General features: G+C 34.3%; 1 protein-coding gene and 1 pseudogene across 2 annotated transcripts; both read right to left on the bottom strand.

The window, feature by feature from the left end:
- Positions 1-618: 618 nt before the first annotated feature.
- LOC110721801 lies at positions 619-3,338 on the bottom strand (annotated as a pseudogene).
- Positions 3,339-16,330: 12,992 nt separating this feature from the next.
- Positions 16,331-21,498, bottom strand: LOC110721800. Of its 2 annotated transcripts, none has more exons than XM_021900997.1 (5): positions 21,309-21,498; positions 19,763-19,847; positions 18,846-19,342; positions 18,452-18,626; positions 16,331-17,647 (listed from the first exon to the last, which is right to left on the bottom strand). In XM_021900997.1, the coding sequence occupies exons 1-5, from the start codon at positions 21,324-21,326 to the stop codon at positions 17,628-17,630; spliced, it is 795 nt and encodes a 264-aa protein (XP_021756689.1). In that variant the 5' UTR covers positions 21,327-21,498; the 3' UTR covers positions 16,331-17,627. The 2 variants fall into 2 exon arrangements, with proteins under 2 accessions (XP_021756689.1, XP_021756690.1); XM_021900998.1 differs by lacking the exon at positions 21,309-21,498 and adding an exon at positions 19,987-20,088.
- Positions 21,499-22,312: the final 814 nt, after the last annotated feature.

The following is a 22,312-nucleotide window of genomic DNA, read 5'->3' as shown; positions in this document are numbered from 1 at the left end:
AATAATACTCCCTCCGTCCCTTTAATAAAAGCTTATTTCTAAAATTTATTACTCATATAATAAAGAGAAATAAGTTTCTAATTTAGAGACGGAGGGAGTAGTAATTAAAGCCAAATCATGAGGATGATCGTAACATATAAATGTAACATTCATTCCTTGACGTTAGTAAATTAAGAAAAAATACAAAATATGTTTATCAAATGGCAAAACTGTAAATAAATCAACAACTTTTTATTAAAAATGGACCCACAATAGTTAATTTATTTACAAATATGTCATGATAACTAGAAAATTAACCCTACAATAGTTGATTTATTTACAAATATGCCATAATGACTAGGCAAAATTATTAATTTATTTATAGTTTTGTCATTTGATAAATGAATTTTGTTTATCAAGTAGATAAACTGGAGCTTCCTCGTAAATTAAAGCATTTTCAATTTTAAAATTTAACCAATATAATTTAATAACCTTCAAATAAGTAATAGTAGGAGTTAAAATCTCATAATAACAACATTAAATTATGATGAGTAAATATATAAAGCAGTAACTTAAAATTAAAGATTTTATTTATATTTTAAATTTAAAAGTTAAATACATTAAATTAAAAAACCAATTGATATTAATTATTTTTTAGTTAAAATATCCAACATCCGCTTTAATATTTGCGGAGGAAGGGAAAAATGACTTAAGAATGGTAGATAACAAAGTCTAACGGAGGCATGGAGCTCAGTGTTCAATCAAAATCTAGAAACTCCATCCGCTTTCTTATCATTCCTTTCAGATCACAAGCTTCTCTTTCTGCCTTTTGAGCCTACAAAACCAAACACATATCAGCATCCACATTACACAAGTACACAACCATTAGTTTGAAAAAAAGGAAAGCGTTTTGGAGGCCCTTTGGAGTACTAGACAGCTTTGCAACCAAAGGAGCAAAATAGTGTAACAATAACTTTTTTCTACCTGTTTTATTTCTGCTTCTGAGACGCATGTCATATGTGGTGGAAGCTCTTCCTCACCTACAGCCTAACCATCAACAGAAAAATATTAATCCAACTCCATAATCTCCTTAATATGTCTATGAAAGGATTTAAATCTAGGGCAGTGAGACAACCCATTCCTAAATTGGCTTGTCCTCAACTTGTTATCCTACTGGCATGGTCTTGAACAATGAACACTGATCAAAATCTATGTAGCCTCAAAAGAATTTATTTGAAAATGGATATAAAAATTACCAGTTCTCCAATCAATACTACATTCTCTCCCCTGACAATATACAAACCCTACGGCATGTCACAGTAAAGATCACCAACAATCACTCTATCACAGGTACTTTCAAGAACTACATTTGCTGCAGGAAGAAAGGGGGATGGTTAAGCAGAGAGGAGCAATGAAGATTGGACAACAAATAAACAATACTATAGAACTAGTACCAAACTGATCAAAGGACCTTAATATCCCTAGGAGCTTTCTACCATCCCTTAACAAGACAAGAAGCTTTCCTGCACAAGATATACACGTTTAGCGAGTTGAAAAATTAAAACAAGGAATAATCTTAGTTAAATTCAGATCAGATTGTGTATGAAACCAGAAGAGAAGTAAACTTATCACTGTTATCAGATATACAGAGTACTTGAAACAGTACGGTCAGCCCAGGGAAGTGGGAAAGAGGGATGTTTAAATAGGTTAAAAGGATATATTATTCTGCTGCTTGAACGCCTTAATCCCATAAGTGGGGTCGGCTACATAAACCAACATGAGCACTTGCCAGGAGGTCACCCATCCTAGTACTACTCTTAATCATTGTGGCGCATGTCAAGCAGTGTGACAAAATTTTACACTAGCTGTCACTGGCCTACCATAACCCTCCTCCTTTATCCAGGCTTGAGACCAGCAGCGGGAAACCCACTGGCGGAGATCGATATATTATTTTAAGAAAATAAAGATAAAAAAAAGTAGCAAAGGCCTTTTGGAGAGAGTTTGATATTAAGATATCTACTTCGCATAACATTGCATTACATGCATATAGACAAATGTCGTACACTGAATAAAAACTCACTACTCTAGCCTCAAGAGTCAAGACAGAGGCTTATTCATGCAGAAAGACAAGAAATTCAAACAAGAACAAAAGTTCATACTAGTACAGCAACAATGGGATGGATGATAGATATACATTGCTAAGAATCCAATAATGTTGCAAAATTCAATCACAGAATTCCCTATTAACTAAAAGGAGGTATCATATACATTACGTGCATACAGACAAATGCTGTACACTGGATATAAAACTCTTCACTACCTCTAGCCTCAAGAGTCAAGACAGAGGCTTATTCATGCAGAAAGACAAGTAGTTCAAACAAGAACAAAAGTTCATACTAGTACAACAACAATGGGATGGATGATCAGTTTCTTACAATTCCCAGAACGCTATATTTACGGTGTGTTTAGATAGAGAAAGGGGAAGAAAAAGAGGGGGATGGAGGGGAAGGGGTGGAAAGGGAAGAATGATGAGTTTTCCTTGCAAATCTCTTCATTGTTGAAGAGATCAATTTCTTACAATTTAATCCCTTTATTTATTTCCCCTCTAATTCCCTTCCTCCCTCATTTGTTATCCAAATGAAAGATTATTCAATATCCATCCCTCTATTTCCTTTCCCTTCCTTTCCCTCCATTTCCTTCAATCCAAACAAAATGTTAAGAGTACAATCACATGCTCGCTTTTATATACATACTTAACATGCTTATGATCTAACATGCGAACAAAGCCAAAAACAGCAATTCAGTTAGTTGACAGTCTTGACACAAAGTACCAGCGAAAAGCTAAGAATCACACTTGACATAAATTCCAGGATCACAAGTTCACAACAATAAAGGTAAGAGTATTTAGTATCAGACACTACAACAGTCTTTTGTTCAAATCGAATGCAGCATACAAGAATTCATGATCTTCACAATTACAGTGAATTCATGATCTCACAGTGAAAATTTTCCATTTTCAATGAAAAATCCATAAAAATATAGAATTCAATACTAATCTAAATCAACGCTGCAGCAAAAATTCAAAAAAACCCCCACAAATTCCATTAAACTTCTTATCAATAAAACAGTAAAATTAGCACAATTGAACCACTTAAACCTCAAATTAATCACAATTAACTCATCCCATCAAGCGAAACGATGTAAAAAAGGTATAAATAAGTACAGAAACTAAAAAAAACACAGATTCATAGTACAAGAAAACAGAATTAAACAGAGAGAAAGAAAGAGGATCATTACTATCAAGATAAGTAGCAAGTGAAGTAGAAATAAAAAAGATCTTCAGGACCAGCCTAAGACATTGAATTGAATTTCAATTCTTCAATCTCTTGAAAATTCTAAAAGAATTTAACAAATTTACACCAAGAAATTTCTTAATTCAACCCACTTTTTTCAATTGCACTGGGAAAAGGAATCCCCTTTTACTATCTCCAGTCAATTGAATTAATCTCCCAAACACCCAAAATTAAAAAACTAGGGTTAGGGTTTTTCTGATGATTTTGGAAATTGGGTATTTTACAAATTGGGGTCTAACAACAATCAACTAAAATGTAGATTGGTTGTTAATCCAGAACCCCATTCGAGATGAGGAGTGTTTGAACCTTTAAGGGGGTGTTTGGTTCGTTGGGGGTGTTTGGTTCGTTGAGTGGTATGAGTTTGGAATTAAGAATGTGATTAAAGTTGTATCGGATTGGAACTTAATACTTAATATCATGTGTTTGGTTCAATAGTAATGAAATCTCATCCTCTTAATACTATGTATTTAATAACTTAGAGAATTGAATGAGTCAAACCCACCTCCCCTCAAAGTTTCTAAACCCAATATCTCATGGATTTGAAGTATGAGTTTAAAATTCATACTTTTAATATTAAACATATGGTATGAGTTTTAGTCATTCTAAACTCATACCTTATATCTATAATCCGCGAACCAAACACCCCCTAAGTATTATTAAATTCTTTGTAATCACTAGTGGAAAAAACGTCATTTGCAGCGCGTCAAAACCCCCTTTTTGCTGCATTTTTGTGCGCTATATATGTGGGCTATGCAAATACTGGATATTATTTGCAGTTAAAACACTGCAAAAAATGATTATTTGCAGCGTGCTTAACCTTATGCACTGCAAAATGATTGAATTATTTGCAGCACACCCTAGCTAGGCGCGCTGCAAATTGTCCAATTATTTACAACGCACTATACCTAGGCGCGCTGCAAATATTTTTTTTTTATTTTTATTTTATTTTTTATATTTTAATTTTGGTATTTGGATTATATTCATACCTCAATTTAAATAAAAAACAAAAGTAAAACAAGACAAATAGAAACAATGTTGATGATTTTATTAAACATAAAAAAATCAAGGTCATTACAAATAACATCATGGGGGTACTCCTCTGGCCAAATATGAAAACCATAAAAATTAAAACTCGATTTTGGCCTTCATCGGCATCACTTTGAGCATCTACATTATTGACTTCATTGGTCTCTGCAGCTGCCCTTTCATACAAATCTATAAACTTACTATTGTCCTCGAGTAGAACCTTGATCTTAGCTCGTAGTTCATCATTCTCCTTAGCTAGTGCCATTTCATGTGCCTCTGCTGCAATGACATCAACCATGGCTTTGAGCTCCAGCTGGTCATTGTTGTTCATGTCATTCGTTGTAGTCGAAGGAGCATCAAATTGCATTTGGTGGCTTTCTTCTTTCGTGTTTGTGGAAGATCTAACTTCATGCAACTCTGCCTCCAATTCCTTGATGTGCCTGCAAGATGTGAAATTTTGGTAAGCTTGATCACATGACAATGGTTAATTTTGGTAATCTTATATCTAATTGATGTGCTAATTAGATATAAGATTGAGGCAGATAGCTAATTTTTGCAGCTAGATGTTTACTCTTGCGAATTGCCTAATATTAGGCCGTGATTCCACGATCCCCAATCTGCCAATGGTTAATTATAAATTTTAGGGAAATTATCAATGGTACACCCAAGGTTCGGGCCTTTCTCAATGGTACACGTACTCATTTATTCTTTATTAGTGGTACACCCAAGGTTTCACATAGTTATCAGCAATACACCTACCGTTTTATTTCCGTTAAAAAAAAGTTAGTTTTGGCTTTTTCGATTTTTTAACTCAAAAAGTGACATGTGGCGGCCTGTAATTGGTCCAAAAAAATAGAAATAAAATAAATTTTTTTTTAAAAAAGTTAGATTAATAAAATAAGAAATTAAAATGAAAAAATTCAATATTCTCCCTCCTCCTTCCCCAGCCACCCATCCCGGCATCCCCTTCCCCTAACCCTTGCCACCTGGCCCTCCCTTCTCCTTCCCCCAACCACCTGGCCCGCCCTCTTTCCTTTCTCTGCCACCTTTCCCAGCCGCTACTCATACTCAAAACCGACCCATACCTATAGGGGTGCCCATAATTCGGATAAAAACCGAAATCCAATCCAATCCAAACCGAATTATCAATTCGGATCGGATCCAAACTTTAAATCGGATCGGATCGGATTGAGATTTTTTGGAAATTCGGATTTTCGGATTGGATCGGATTGACCCTAATTGGATCCAATCCAAACCAAAAACCGAATTATAAAATTAAGCTTGTATAAATATGGATTTTTTGTATATTTTGAAGTTTAGTTTAAATACATACTACTACATAAAATAAGTTAGAGAGACTTTGTATTAATTAATTAATGACTTGACGTTGAACTATTTATTTTAATCATGATTTTGAGGACTTTTATTTATAGTGTAGCTTTATTTTTATAATTGTATTAGGAGCTAAAAAATAATGTATTATAATTCGGATTTTCGGATCGGATCCAAATAACCGAATTGTAATTCGGATTGGATTGGATTGGATCAAGAGAGAAATTCGGATCGGATCGGATCGGAAAATTGAAAACCGAATTATATTTCGGATTGGATCGGATTTGGACTAAATCCAAACCGAAAACCGAACGGACACTCCTACATACCTACCCCTTTACTCTTAACTCCGGCGACGACCCAACCTAATAACCACCCCCCCCCCCCCCCCCCGTCGATCTCAGCCCTTGAAACCTTTGAAAACCACCCACCTACCATCGAAAGGGAGGACTTTCGTTGGTTTCGTGGATGGGGACGTGTGGCCGACAAGGGGGACTCGACGGTGAGGGTTTTGTGGGTGGGGTGGCCGAGAATCGACAAAGTTTTTGGGTGAGGTGGTCGAAAATCAAAAAGGGAGGGAAGGGGAGGGGTTTTGAAGGATGGTAGGTGGGTGGTCGGTAGTGGAAAGAGGACGGAGGGGGAATGAGAAAGGGGTGGGGTGCGGAGATTGGCCAGAAAGGGAAGTAGGGGTGGGAGATGAGGTGGCCTGAAATTATAGAGTTGGAAAGGGAAGAAGAATATAGTGGGGTTTTTTTTAATTTATTTTCTTTATGGGGTTTTTATTTTTTTTTTTAATTTTTTAATTTTTTTTTTATTTTTTTGGACCAATTACAGGCCGCCACGTATCACTTTTTAAGTTAAAAAGTCGAAAAAAGTCAAAACTAACCTTTTTTAACGGAAAGAAAACGGTAGGTGTATTGCTGATAATTGTGTAAAACCTTGGGTGTACCACTGATAAAGAATAAATGAGTAGGTGTACCATTGAGAAAGGCCCGAACTTGGGTGTACCATTGTTAATTTCCCTAAATTTTAAGTAGCTTGCTTCCAGGTCGATAGTCAGAAATCAGTAACAGTAGAGCTGCTTACCCATCCCATCCCCAACCATTACACACACACACACATGACAGTAAGTGAAATAATCATGAGGATACATAGATGCTTTGGCTTACGTGGCAACGGAAAGCTACATGAGCTTGGGTTAGGATGGTGAAGAGAATTGAGATGGGGCTCGGGCAGTGAGCACCTCAAGCAAAAGAACCCCAAAGCTGTAGACATCAACTCGCTGAGAGAGTCTAAGGAGCTGTATATTGCGTGACATTCTTGAGTTTTCAGACATAACAATCAATATGATCACACTTTATCATTCATGCAAAAACTCAAATCTTCTGCTCATACGCATCTAACAAATCTAAAATGTAGTCAAGCTGGTCATATAAAATTGGTGTATAATTAAATATGTGGTTCAGATTTGGCATTGTGTGACTACGAAGTTGTTCTCAGTTCCTGCACAAATAACTAAAATTCAACATCCAATTGATCACACTATAAACCTAAATCCAACCCCAAATACCAAAATAATCAATCAAATCAAAATTCAATCAAACACACAAATTAAAATAGGCAAACAATAAGAGTAACATGATTTTCTCCGTTTTTGCTAATTTAAGCAATACTTGATGTTATAGATTTGTCAAAAATTCACCAAATTCCTACAAACTGACCAAAACCCATCAAAGATTTTCACTGTATTTAAGTAAATCTTATAGAAATTAACATTTTAACAAACCTCAAAAACAAAATGTGTAACTAATTAAATTAACAATAGTTACAGATCTTGGTTGGTCAACTTAAAAAAGTAAATCAGCAACCACTCACAAAATTGTCAGATTCAAAGGGAACCGAAGGGCTAGTCACATTGAAGCTACATGCAATAAAACAGACCTAAGCAACTGAAATGTATCAAATCAGTCAAAATTTAAGTGAACTGAGCTTAAAACAGCAAAACCCACTTTTAATTAAGCTCAAATTCTTAATATTTTTTATCCTTTCTCTCTCTGGGTTTTTTTTGGGGTTAGGGTTTTCAGCAAGGGGCGGAAAAGACGAAGTATTCTTTTTGTAAAATATCACAATTATTTGTAGCGCCCTATAGAAGAAACGCTGCAAGTAATTTTGTTTACAACATTCTAAAGTATGGAACGCTACAATAAATTGACTTATTTGTAACATGCTTTATGTGGGAGCACTGCAAATAATTTTTTTAGAAATTTTACAATTTTTTTGCATCGTTTTTTAGCAAAAAACGCTGCTATTAATTTATTAAATGGTTGACCCACGTTGAATAACCATTATTTGCAGCGTTCTGTATATAGGTTTGCTACAAATAGTGCGCTGCAAATGACGTTTTTTCCACTAGTGAATTAAAGAGCATTCACTAATGTTTGACCTTGAGTGTAGAGGTCAACCACGCAACATTAATCCTATTTTCATTTTAGAAAAATTGACACGGTAAAATTTGACATCTTTGTCGTTGTACTAGTTTGACATTAATATTTACGAAGTACAAAGTAATCCTTTTTTTTTTTTTTACTTACAAGATATTTGTTTTTTACGTTTGTCATGCATAACTTTAATCGATAATATATTTAATTATGCACTTATAAAAAATTATGTTTTAATTTTCTCAAACTATGAAACAGAAAATGTAATTGAAGTGGAGTTTTTGAATAATGTACATGCAAGTAAAAGCTATGAAACACACTTGACCACAATAAAGCTAGAATCTTTAATTAAATATTTAATAAAAATTATTAAAAAAAAAGTGTTAAATTATGAAAATTTATACCGATGCCTATATAACAACATGAAACATGGCACCGTCTTTTTTGTATAAATTACATAAAAAAAAGCTAGTAAATAACATTGTATATAAATAGTGTAAATAATCAAAATGTGTCAATTATTCTCAAACAAATTGAACTGAAGGGAGTAATATGTAGTACAATTTTTCTCCATCTCTAAATCAATAACAACTAAGGCCCTGTTCTCTTCACCTTAAAAAAATATTAACTAAAAATAATTTCAGTTTAGTAAAAAATAAGTTCTGTTTAGTAAACATATAATTTCAGTTTAATAAAAATAATTTTTAATCTGTAAAAATCAGTAATTGTGAAGAAGAAATATAATAGTTAATCAGTAAAAATAATTCCAGTCTAGTAAAATTAATTTAAGTTCAGTAAAAAAATAATTTATGTAAGCACACTAGTAGAAAAAATGAAATAGGCACCGTAGTTTTCGCACCGGGTTTTTAAAAGCCGGTGCTAAAAAAAATAGGTGGGATTGGAAAATACACTTTTTGCACCGGTTTTGAACCAAACCGGTGCCAATTTATCTTTTTCCCACCGGTTCAAACCGGTGCGGATTATAAAAGCCAAAAAAAAGGGAGGGAAAGAGATTTCGCACCGATTCAAACCTAACTGGTGCGAAATAAAGAATTAGCACCGGTTCAAACTGGTGCGAAATATTTTTAAAAAAAAACGGTCAGACTTTATGTATTTCTTTCCCCTGCTATTTTCATTCATTTGTTTCCCTCGTTTTTTCACTCTTCTCTTCCACCATCTCCATTGAAGCAGTTTTTTAGCTTTCTCACCTCCATTGAAGCAGCTGCACCTCCTTCTCTCTCCATATTTCTATCTCCTCCATTGAAGCTCGTGCTCTTTATTCTCCATTGAAGCGGATTTTGAGCTTTCTTACCTCCATTGAAGCAACTTCGAGGTAAGTTTTTTTGTGGTCTTTTTAAACTATCGAATCCCTTCGCATTCTTGGGTTTTTTGTGGATTTGTTTTTCAGTTAGTAATTTTAGGGTTCTTGTAATCTAGGGTTTGTCATTGAAGCGCGCACGACTCCACCTCAACAATGGCCTTCTTGTCACGACTTCAAACAGTGTACATTGGTGTCTGGTGAGCTTGCCTTTCCGGTTTCCTTTACTTGCTGTGCATTGAGTTATTGCCTTGTTGTGAGCTTGCATGCAAATTGTTTATGGGTATTTCTTGTTTTAGTGGTTGGGCTGCGGTGGTATTTGGTGGATGAATTGTGGGTTGTGAGGGAGCAGGGGAGTTTGGTGAGGTGTGGCAGGTGTGGACGTGTGGTGTGGGTTGAATTGGTTGATTAGTGAATGGTGAAGTAGGGGCTACTGGTTTTGTTCGGTGAGTGTAGTTGCAACAGCTTGGTAGAGCAACTGCTGCGCTTGGCGGCAATTGGTGGAGAGGTGGGTAGGATAGGTTGTTTCTGGTTTGTACTGTGCAGGTGTGTGGTGGCTACGAGTTGGTGTTGGCGACTTTCACTGGGTGGTGCTGCAAAGTGGTGGTGTATCAAGGTGGTGGCCTGTGTGGCGGGTGTTATGGAGGGTGGTTAATTAGCCGCGGTTGCTACAATTGCTAGCTTTTGCATAATCTATCCCCATTTTCTTTCTCCTTCCTTAATCATATGCCCCTATCTTTTCTTATTATCCATTCTCATACTTACTAACTTTTGTTTTTTGTTTTGTTTTTTGTTTTTGTGTTTTTATAGATTCATATGTGAATTGAAGTACAAGTTTAGCTTGAAGACTACATATTTAGCTCAAGTGGGAAGTTAGAAAGAATACCTCCATTGTACTTGCTATATTGGTAATTGGTATGAATTATAAACTTCTCTAAGCTATAAATATTTCTTTTTCTTTATTCATTTAATAAAAGTTTTTTCATGCTATTACAACTTGTGTATTGTTTAATGACAAATAAATACAGCAATATATAAAATGCTTGCATCATCATATGCCTAGATACCCATTCAAGGCTTTCTCATTAGGAGAAAGTCTTGAATAGTCCCCGGTTGGGACTGTTTTTGAACATTTACTCTCACTTAGGTGGTGAATGTATGTCTTTTTTCGATTTTAAGGAACATCTTGGCTTACCATTTCCTCACCCTATTCTCTGGGTACATATGTGGGTAAGTAATCACCTACATTGTGTACTTGGAGAACTGGGGGGAAATGCTACCGCATTTTCCTTATAATTGGAAAGTCGACATACATTCACTAGTGAGATTACACGTTCAAGGATGGGTTATGTTGATGTTGTTTGTGGCGTGTGTGTGCTGCTGTTGTTTGTGGTTGTGTGTGTTGCTGTTGTTTGTGTGATGTGTGTTGTTGTTGTTTGTGGCTGTGCAGAGCAGTTTTTGTTTTCTTATTTGTGTAGTTTTGTTAGGTGTTGTGGTGTTTTGTAGGCCTTTTTTGTTGCCTTTGCTTGTTTTGTTTTTGGTGTAGGCATTGTTTATAATCGCTTTGGTAATGAAATTTCTTCTTCCAAATTGGTGTAGGAAAAGACCCGTTGTGCACTTCTACACCCGGGGCTATCAAACAATGGAGCTTTGCAGTTGGTTGCGTATGGTAGTGCACAACCGACCAGTGGTACGGTTCATTTGTGACCGCTTAGGCCACAACATTACTCGGTCGGGATCAATTATGTGATTGCGAGGTTCGAGTACATCCTAGTACCGGTGCCCATAGAGGAGGATGGGATTACTACACTCTGGGAAGCAAAAGGTAGCTTTGTGCAATGGTCATGTGCTTGGGTAAGGTTGATCAACGAGGTAAGATTTTAGGTTCACTCTTTACTCTATGCCTGGTTGTCTTCCCAAGAGTTGGATGGATTTATTTTCTAACCAATTGCGTGATTTGCTTTATTAGATTTTGAAGAAAAGACAAACTTTAAAGAGAAGGAGGGTGGAGCAGCCTAAAAGCATTGATCAACCGGTGCCAAAGAAGAGGAGTGAACAACGGTCGGAGAGTGAAAAAGCTTTGAAGAAGAACTCTTCGAGAGGTTCAGTTATTCAAGCTACTCCACTTGTTGCAGACACGGTCCTTCAATCGCACTCTAAAGATTTAACTTATCTACACAACCGTGTTAGTATGTTGCCTAGTGACACTCCTATTGAAGTTGCACTACCTAAGGCATTGTTCCACTATGATGACGATGCAATTGCATGGCTCATCAAAGAAGATGTGAAGGAATTTCTAAGTGGTTCAATGCTTAACAGTTCCCTCATTCAAACATTCATGAGGTAATTCAATGCCGCTCAAATTATGTTATTCAGATTAGTGGTGATTGTCGTTTATTTTTCCATTAATATTCTATTATCATGCATGCAGAGCATTATAGGAGCACTTACGTGACATTGATTCTCCGTGTCAAGTTGGGTGGTTATGCCCCGAGTAGATCTGCACTACTAGAATCTTAGGCAACCACCCTGACGTGTTGTACTATGTTGAACGGAGTATCAAGGAATTAGTGCGTGTGGGAGACAAGTTCATATTCACCCCATGTTATGAGGAGTACGTCTAAACATGTCAAATTCATTTGTTTCCCCTGATTATATGTTGTACATGGATAATTATTGATTTGTTTGTCTATTGTGAATTTGTGTAGTTTGCATTGGACCCTGTTGGTGATTTGTGTTTCTAGTAACACAATCTTCCTTTTTGATTCAGCTCGATTGCCTCATCCAAAAAAGCTCCTCGTGAAGTCCATACTGCAAAAGTAAATAAAGCTACCTAGTGTTGATTATCATTACCTAACTCATTTATTAGTCATACTAATCAAATTTGAACTTACTTTTCTATAGTGTTATGAAGAAGATAAATTGTCGAGCTCCTCAAGGTCCCACATGGAAATCACCGATGGTAATGCCACATGATATTGTGATTTTCGTAATAAACAATGCGTAAAATGTTACTAATTTGCTATGCATGTTTGATTCATGTACTTTGTTCCTATGCTAGTGTGCACAACAAGATAACGGAGTTGATTGTGGCCTATATGTGATGAGATTCATGTTTGACATAGTGAGTCGTTATACAGACACACTACAGCTTGATGAGATATGCCATTGACTTAGTTTATTTGCTCTTAGCATGTGATTTGACAAGAAATGTAGGAAATAGGCATCCTAGTAGTCATATAGGCCTTACTTGGGCCATTTTGGATCAAAATGCGTCCTAAAACACCTGAATTACTCAATTCACGTAGTTTCAAGCCTTATCCGCCTATAACTAAGTAATAATGACATGTTATGTGTAAAAATGTGTTGATTTGACAAGAAATGTAGGAAATAGGCATCCTGGTAGTCATATAGGTCTTACTTGGGCCATTTTGGATCAAAATGCTTGAATTGCTCAATTCATGTAATTTCAAGCCTTAGCCGCCTATAACTAAGTAATAATGACATGTTATGAGTAACAATGAGTTGATTTGACAAGAAATGTAGGAAATAGGCATCCTAGAAGTCATATAGGCCTTAGTTGGGCCATTTTGGATCAAAATGCGTCCTAAAACACTTGAATTGCTCTTTTCATGTGATTTTAAGCCTTAGCCGCCTATAACTAAGTAATAATGACATTTTATGAGTAACAATGAGTTGTTTTGACAATAAATGTAGGGAATAGGCATCCTAGTAGTCATATAGGCCTTACTTGGGCCATTTTGGACCAAAATGCATCCTAAAGCACTTGAATTGTTCTTTTCATGTGATTCCAAGCCTTACCGCCTATAACTAAGCAATAATGACATCTTATGAGTAAAAATGAGTTGATTTGACAAGAAATGTAGGAAATAGGCATCCTAGTAGTCATATAGGCCTTACTTGGGCCATTTTGGATCAAAATGCATCCTAAAACACTTAAATTGCCCAATTCATGTGATTTCAAGCATTAGCCGCCTATAACTAAGTAATAATGACATGTTATGAGTAACAATGAGTTGAATTGACAAGAAATGTAGGAAATAGGCATCCTAGTAGTCATATAGGCCTTACTTGCGCCATTTTGGATCAAAATGCATCCTAAAAAACTTGAATTGCTCAATTCATGTCATTTCAAGCCTTAGCCGCCTATAACAAAGTAATAATGACAAGAAATGTTTTAATAATGACAAGTAATAATAACTAAGTAATAATGACATGTTATGAGTAACAATGTGTTGATTTGACAAGAAATGTAGGAAATAGGCATCCTAGTAATCATATAGGCCATGCTTGGGCCATTTTGGATCAATATGTGTCCTAAAACACTTGAATTGCTCAATTCATGTAATTTCAAGCCTTAGCCGCATATAACTAAGTAATATTGACATGTTTTGAGAAAGAATGAGTTCATTTGATAAGAAATGTAGAAAATAGGCGAAGTAGTAGTCATATTATAGGCCTAACTATGTAGTTTTTGCCTAAGTGAACTTGTAAATGTATTTTTACATGCATAACCTAAGTAATTACTTATAACATAATTTTTGTTTGTTCCAAGTTTTGCAAGGTACAAAAGAGAGATCTATTGATAAGCAAGGAACTTAATGAAGTTCGAGACATGTTGGCGTCTTTCATCACCTTTAATGTGTAAATATCATGTCTATTGGAATTTATATTTTGTTAACTTTTTAACTACATTATTAATTAGTATTGTTTGTAAATATGACACTTCTTCTTTTTTTGAGGAATTGTAAATACAGATGACCCTTCATTGTATTGCATTTGGGAATATTAATTAATATTTATGTATTATTTTTATTATTTCAATTTAGAAATTATTATTATTATTATTATTATTATTATTATTATTGTTGTTGTTGTTGTTGTTGTTGTTGTTGTTGTTGTTGTTGTTGTTGTTGTTGTTGTTGTTGTTGTTGTTGTTGTTATTATTGTTATTATTGTTATTATTATTATTATTATAATAATTATAATTATAATTATTATTGTTATTATAATATATTATAATAATGGTAGAATTATTAATGCAGGATGTACAGGTTTTTTTATTATTATTATTAGTATTAATATTATTATTTATTGCCGATAAAAAAACACAGTTAAAGGCACCGGTTCAGGCTTCAAACCGGTGCCAATTGTATTGAAAAAAAAAGCGAGCCATGACCTTTTAGCACCGGTTAACCGGTGCCAAAGAGGGTATTTCGCACCGGTTAACCGGTGCTGGATCTCTGAATTGCCACCGGTTTTGAACCGGAGCGAAATCTTCAGAGATTTGTCATCCCTCAAATTTGGAACGGTTGAAAACCGGTGCGCAAAGGGGGGTTTGAACCGGTGCTAAAGACCATTTTTCGCCTAGTGGCAAAATTAATTCCAGTAGTGAAAATTATTTAGTTTAGCAAAAATAAGGTGTTCCTAATTTCTTTTTTTTTAAAAAAAAAAAAGTGTTCCTAATTTCATAGAAGACTAAACCACTAACAAATTAACACATGACCCAACAAAGTATTAAACCCACTAGCTTACCAAGTAATAGCCACGTAACTGAGAAATGTTAGGAAACATATTCCACAACTTTGAAGCATATAACAATTTAACACAATCCGCATATGTCTGTCATATGGTACGCGGTGATCCAAAAAGAATTGGCAAGGTTGTGGAATTTATGCGGTGTTTGAGAGTAGAAAGGAGGGCAAAGTTATGATATGGTGGGGTTGTGTAGGTTTTAAGCATGGCGTAGGTGGTGTGGTGTGGTGATGGCTAGAAGGTGTTGGTCTTGGTGGTTGTGGTAGCTAGGATGCATAGTGAAGTGTGGAGGGTTAATGGTTGCTAGGTATGACAATATTATATACTTTGTATAATATCCATTGATTTGATCCATTAGTTTTAAAAGTTCTGTTAAAATCAAGAAATAAAATAGGTTTGCCAACTGCTCAATGGACTAAATCTTGATTTAAATGGTTGAGAACGAGCAATATGATGGATTGATGGATCAAATCGAACATGGATCGGATGGAATGGAGGATGGATGTGAGTGAAGCTTCACCCAATCTGAACCCAATCCATTGATGACATCAATCTCTACTATAGGCCTATAGAGACTATGGTGGGGTTTCTGACCATGGTGATACGGTGGTGGTGGTGGGCTGAGCTGAGGTGAGAGAAAAAAAAAGGGGGTATGTAACGAAAGGTCCAACTGATCATTATTATCATTTACAATTTTACATACAATGACGGTATGTATGTGTTACTACGTGGAGAGAATTGATCCTACATCTTCTTAATTTATCTTTAACATTAAATTTTAATTCCATACGAATCATACTTAAGTCTATACGAGTAATATGAGATTTATTGACAAAATTATGATATCCTTTTCAATTTGCATCGCTTGATCCATAAGCCAATGAATGAAGAAGCTTAGACTTAAAGTGAATTCAATCATCATCAATTTAACCCAATAAGTTGAACCTCAATTAACGTGAAAAAAATTAAGGTCAATTGATAACCTCAGTTAATGTACTGTGAAGGAAGATTTGATTGATTGATGTACTAGTCATTAGGACTTTTTGTTCAAATTTGACTATGGTCAATTTTGTGTTATACACAATAATTATTAATTTTGAATAATACCTCTAATTCAGATTACTCGCAGCAAAGAGGGTGCATGCAAACTCCTAGGCAAAAGATAGAAAGCATGATTATTGAAAAATAAGGATATATGCTTAACTATTAATCCAACCCAAAGAAAAATAAAAAATAAAAATAAATTCAACCTTAATTAAATTAAATAACCCATCACCACCGACACCACCAAGCAGCGCTGAAACCAACCACCACCACCCAGCATCACCGAAACCACCACCCACCACCACCACCCAGCATCGAACCCCACGAACCCAGCACCACCGACGCACCCAGCACTACCACAAACCTAGCCGCAACAACCCACCGTACCACCCTGCACAATCAAAACCCAGAACAAACAATCGAACCCAGAAGATCAATCAAACCCACAATCGAAACCAAAACCAAACCCACAATCGAAACCAAAACCGAACCCTCAATCAAACTCACGAACCCACGATGCCACCGCACCCACGAACCCAGCAACCACGAACAAACCAACCACAAACCCACAAATCCTTCTCTATCATCAATTAAAGCTTTAATTGGTCAAATTTAACCATCAAAACTCTAGATCTAGAGTTTTGATGGTTAAATATGACTATAAAACCTTCGAATTTGGGTTTCATCAGCAATGAGGAAACAAAAAGCAAAGGAAGAGAGAGAAAATAGAGGCGGCGATGAAGGTGGTGGTTGCCATTGAAGATGATGGTGGTAGTGATCGGTGGTAGTGGTGGTGGTGATGGTGGTGGTTGCCATTGAAGGTGGTGGTTGAATGTAGATGTTGAATTATGAAGGAAGAGAGAGAAAACTTATGAAGGAAGATGTTGAATGTAGATGGAGGAGGGAAATGAATTTGGTGGTAAGGTGAAATTAATTAACCTTAGGGTTTAATGTAATAAGAACATATTCATAGTTTAATTAGGATGTTTTAAAAAAAACAGTAAAGGTAAAATGTCATTTCGCAGCCAAAAACTTATTGGTAAGAAAATATTTGTTGCGAGTAATGTAAAGCGGCCATTTTTGACAAATGTTGCGAGTAATATGAAGCGGAGGTAGTAAAAAAGATTCAACTTAAAAATTTAGAATTAGTCACTCAATCATTACACTACATACTAGTTATTATTACCTTGAGAGGTTCAACTCATTCAAGTTTAGAAATACAGTACAATTGTTTGCATTATTTTACAATACTCAATTTCCCATGTAATATTTGATAAGAATAGATCGAGTTTAATAATAATTCATATACAAGAATACACCTTATTTGCTCTTGAACAGCCCCGTCCTAAAACAAAAAAAAAAAAAAAAAAAAAAAAATCCTTCTTGTACATATATATATCAATCCCATGGTCAAAATGATGCTTCATAAACCAAGATAAAATGACCAAATTTCATCTCTGCATATGAATGAAAGAACCAAAAGATGTTGCATTTTCTTTTGGTATAAGGTCTCTTCGAATAGAATCAATTGATCAGCCATTTGATGAAAACTTAAGAATCGCCTTTCATGCTATGAATAGGTTAAATTTCTAGAACAATAACTGCAACAAAGAGAAAAATCCAGTCATGGTTACATATTGTAATCATTTGATTTTGTTCATAAATCTAAGGCGAATTAAAGCAAGGATGTATATAGTCATTAAGGCATGGTAAGAAAAATGCCCCTCGATATGGTAAGGAAAATACCTATTTTGTCCGCATATATATTCACATACACCGAATATTTATAAAATGACTTCAATTAGTGCGTGGATAATGTTTTAAATTATTGTGAATATATATATATATATATATATATATATATATATATATATATATATATATATATATATATATATATATATATATATATATATATATATATATATATATATATATATATATATATATATGAGTGGTGTATCATTCATCTTTTGCAAAAAATTTGGGGCATTCAAAATTGTAATGTACCAATCAAGTAACCCTTCAATCGATATAAAAGTGACATCAATTGGCTAAAACACTCCTTTAAACCTGTGATAAGGATTAGAAAAGGTTAAAAAAACAATAAAATACTTTTAAAGGTTGCATATAAGCATTTAATACATTTTCTAAATAGCAATAATTTAAAATTTTATGACAAAATCACTCATAAATTGATATCGCTAATATTTGATTTAACTTAATATTTCAACTTTTAGGATTCTTATGTGCTCATGCATATGTTGTTTTTTCTAATTTCTTTCATTAGGATTTGTTACATAGAGAGAGAAAAAGAAGCCTTTATATTACCTTAATCTTATCTTAATCGATCATATGTAAATCTTACTAGATACATAAATGTAATTATGATTAGTAACACTTACATTCTGTATCACTTTTGTCCCACTTGATTCTGTTCTCTCTTTCGATGTCAAGTTCATCTTCATCATCATCATAGTTGCAACTTTCTGTTTGTACATTCCCCAAATACCTCTTTTTTGACATATTTGGACAAGAAGTTTGGGGATATATCTTCTTTCGAAGCATTGCTCTCAAGATCTACAAGATTCAATGAACAATCATTAATCATGAATCTCTAGTCGCGTAAATATATTTTTACTTTTAAGAAACGGTTTAAACTGATAAGTAATTATGCATTTATAATATTTTAACGGACAAATAATAGCTTAGGAAATTTTAAAAAAAAGGTTACGTTTGTTAAGTAGTCGGATAATAACATAGAAAGAAGGGATTTGAATTTGTTGAATGTATGGTTACCTTACTAATTCTCGACTTAGGGACCGTAAGAGTTGGATCTTTTAGACTACGTGTTGGCCCCATCCCTCCAACACCACAAATGAACGCCTTCTTAAGGAGGAATTTCAATGACTTTTTACCAATAAGTTTACTACCATTGTAGTCCAAGTACACATCTTTGGCTTTATTGTTGTTAGACAAGACCATTGTATCATCATGTTGATAGTCCGATTGGTCTTCGTCTTCATCATCCTCTTCTTCGTCGTCCTCTTTCCTATTAGCATCTAAACTCGATAAACAATTGAGATCATTTGAGGACATTAACGCGTTCAACTCCTTTTGAAGCTCTTTAACCTCTTCCAATGTGAAGTCAAGTATAGGGTTTTGAGATGATGGAGGAGAATTCTCTTTAATATTATCATCTTTTGTTGATTTATTAAAAAGTGTACCGATTGATAGAAATCCTTGAGGCCAATCACTAAACTCCTCTTTCTGAGCTCCTAATTGTGGAGTTTGATCTATAGAAAAGGGACAATATAATTGGTTAGTGAAGCATTCCCAAAAAACATGGCAAAAGATCTAACTATATACTACACTAGAAAAGTACTGTAATTAATCAAGGATTAGGATATGTAATTAAATCTAGGACCACCTTAACTATCTACATTGCCCAACACTACCGTACCCCTCCTCTTTTAAGGGGGAAAAAAAAGAGAATCATATGTTTGTATATAACTCTTGTAAATTCCTTATATCAAATACACATATATATGTCAGTGATGCAACTCTCTCATAACCCCTGAAATATGATGGGGTTTAACATATCAAATTATAAGACAAGTCTTGATCAAAAGCTAAAAATTGATTACTCGTAACTTGATCCACATAAGCTATATACAACAGTTACACTAGATATATCCAGGGGTGGAGGAACTCACTTTTGTTAGATGCATGAACCTTTGTACTACTAGTATTGTTGCTTTGTGATCTTCCATTGAACTTGCCATGCATCCAGCCGAAAAGCTACATAAACAAGTAAAACAACAACACAAACAAAAATAGTGATTAATAAGAATAAAATCTACACCTAAAATAGAAAATTAATCTAAGATTCCAAATTTTGGTACATGCATTTAAATTTATAAATATTTTAACAACATACCTTCATTATTAGGACAAATGAGATTCTTGAATTGAAGCAATAAGAAATTTAGTTGAAAGGGGGCTTACAAAAACAAAGTGTTTAAAAATAAATAGAGTTTTGTTAAGCCAATGTGAGCTAAATAAGTAGGACAACATTATATAGAAGTGAGCTTTCATGGGAAAATTCCATAGCCAAATCACTACTTGCTAATTTGGTTCAAGTTCCCATGTCATGCATTTTGTCGCTTTCCAGCTTTCTCTAAACTCTTTCTTTAATTAATTATCTTAATTAATGTTATATGTAAACCTTAGGGCAATATATAAGCATTAAATACACTCTTAAAAATTGTATAAAACTAAGAATTTATGACAAAAACACGCGTAAATTAGTGTAATTAGTGTTTATATTTTTATGATTTTCTAAATTTATACGATTTTCTAGTGTGTATTTAATGCTTATATGTAGCTCTAAAAACTATGTATAGCATTTTCTTTTAACTATTTCCATCTCAATTGTCTCACCTCAAAAAATAAAAAATAAAATACAAGAAAATAATAACAAGATCACCTCAATCGTCTACATGATCCTTATGGTATTTCATTTGCCAATTATTATAAGTTTTTAATTACCACCATTTTTACAACATTGGATTGGTTGTATTGTGATAAGTCCGGCCCCTTGTATTCTATAACCACTTATAAACTTATCAACATATAATAACATAATACGGAGTATATTATTCTATCTGTATCTAAATATACGCAATGCAACTTGAGATAAAAGGAGTAAAAGTTTGAAGTCATGGATCAAAAAAAAAAAACCCTAATGCCAGGGATTGAGTCGATGTTACTACAGCATTGGCCAGAAATGAAGAATTATTGTCAATAATTTTTTTCTTAACTATATTAATTAGCAAGTACATAAACGCTTGTAAGAAGGCTTGAACCTAAGACTTTTAGTACAAACTCAATGCATTACCATTATGACAAAGCTAATTTAATGTTATTTAATACATTAAAATTGTATTTAACCCATAAATTTACATCTTTACCTAAATAAAATAAAATAAAAAAATCAATTTTTGGCGGAGTCGGTGCCACCTGAGCCCCTTAATAGGTCCGCCCCTGCATTTAAGCATTAGTAGTCTCTCCCGTTTCACATTATTTGACCATTTTATATTCTACTAACTAGCTTAGCTTAGTTCTGTCTCATACGGAGTATTACTTCATAGCTAATGCATGCAATCCTTATTACCATGAAGAAAAATCAATTTTACATTTCCAATAAATTAATTAAATAAAAGTCTTCGAAAATAAATATAGAACTAAATTATTTATTACCTTACTATTTGAACCCATGCATTCACAATCCTCTTTGCATAGACAATAAACATAAGCTAGCTAATAAGCATTTACTTCCACAGAGTTTCTTGCTAGTTTCCGATCCAAAACTTCAACTTTTTGTTCAAAAAACAATATCTTGCTCATAGTATGAAGACAAACCGAAAGAGTTTGCAAGCTAAGGAGAATATTTTTGAGGGAATTTGATTTATTTTGATGAACAAGATGAGGTAACCCTAATGTTTATGGTATGGACAGAAATAAAGGAAGTGGGGTGTGTACTATTTCACAGCTCATGGGACTTCTAATTTGGGGGGTGCATGCCCCATGCTCAATTATCATGAAAACAACCCTAAGTTGTCCACCAGAAATGTCCCACATTGCCATACAATAATTGTGTGCTACACCTTGCTTCCTATGCATTTTCCTATCATTTATATGATCTTGTCTATGATGAAGACAAGAATGTAATGTTCATACATATAATATACTATTGTGATTGATTATATCCAAGGTCCAGGAAACTTTAATAATAGAAATTTGTGAATAGTAAAGTGAGATGTCAATTGATCTTACGTGTGTTATTTTCGACTTTACTTTTTCTGATAGCCTAGTTTGATAAATGATTTTTTTAAAAGTGTAATTGGATGAAGGCACTTTCATGTGGTCAAATAACGAAAATTCATGTTAATTGGTTACGATTCTCAACTGATGGTGTTAGTGCGTGATTGTAACGGACTAGGAGGTCATTTGTTTTTTTATTTGTGTAGAACATAGACAACAAACTACATCCAACATAAATATAAGAAGATGAACGTACATCATATACACGTAGTTTGGTTAACATAACCTACTCCACCTGGCTAAAGACAATTTTTTCTTCTTTATTTCCATGAAGGATAAAAGTAAAGAAGCAATTAAGGATCGAAGAAATTTAAGTTGGTAATTTGGAAATTAGACTTGAAGTGCTTTCCAGCGATAGGTCACACGCCTCAAGAAAGTTC

The sequence above is a fragment of the Chenopodium quinoa genome, unplaced genomic scaffold, assembly GCF_001683475.1.
Source record: "Chenopodium quinoa cultivar QQ74 unplaced genomic scaffold, ASM168347v1, whole genome shotgun sequence".
Classification (NCBI taxonomy): Eukaryota; Viridiplantae; Streptophyta; class Magnoliopsida; order Caryophyllales; family Amaranthaceae; genus Chenopodium; species Chenopodium quinoa.
The sequence above is the reverse complement of the archived record's forward strand: the minus strand, read 5'-3'. Positions and strand labels throughout refer to the sequence as shown.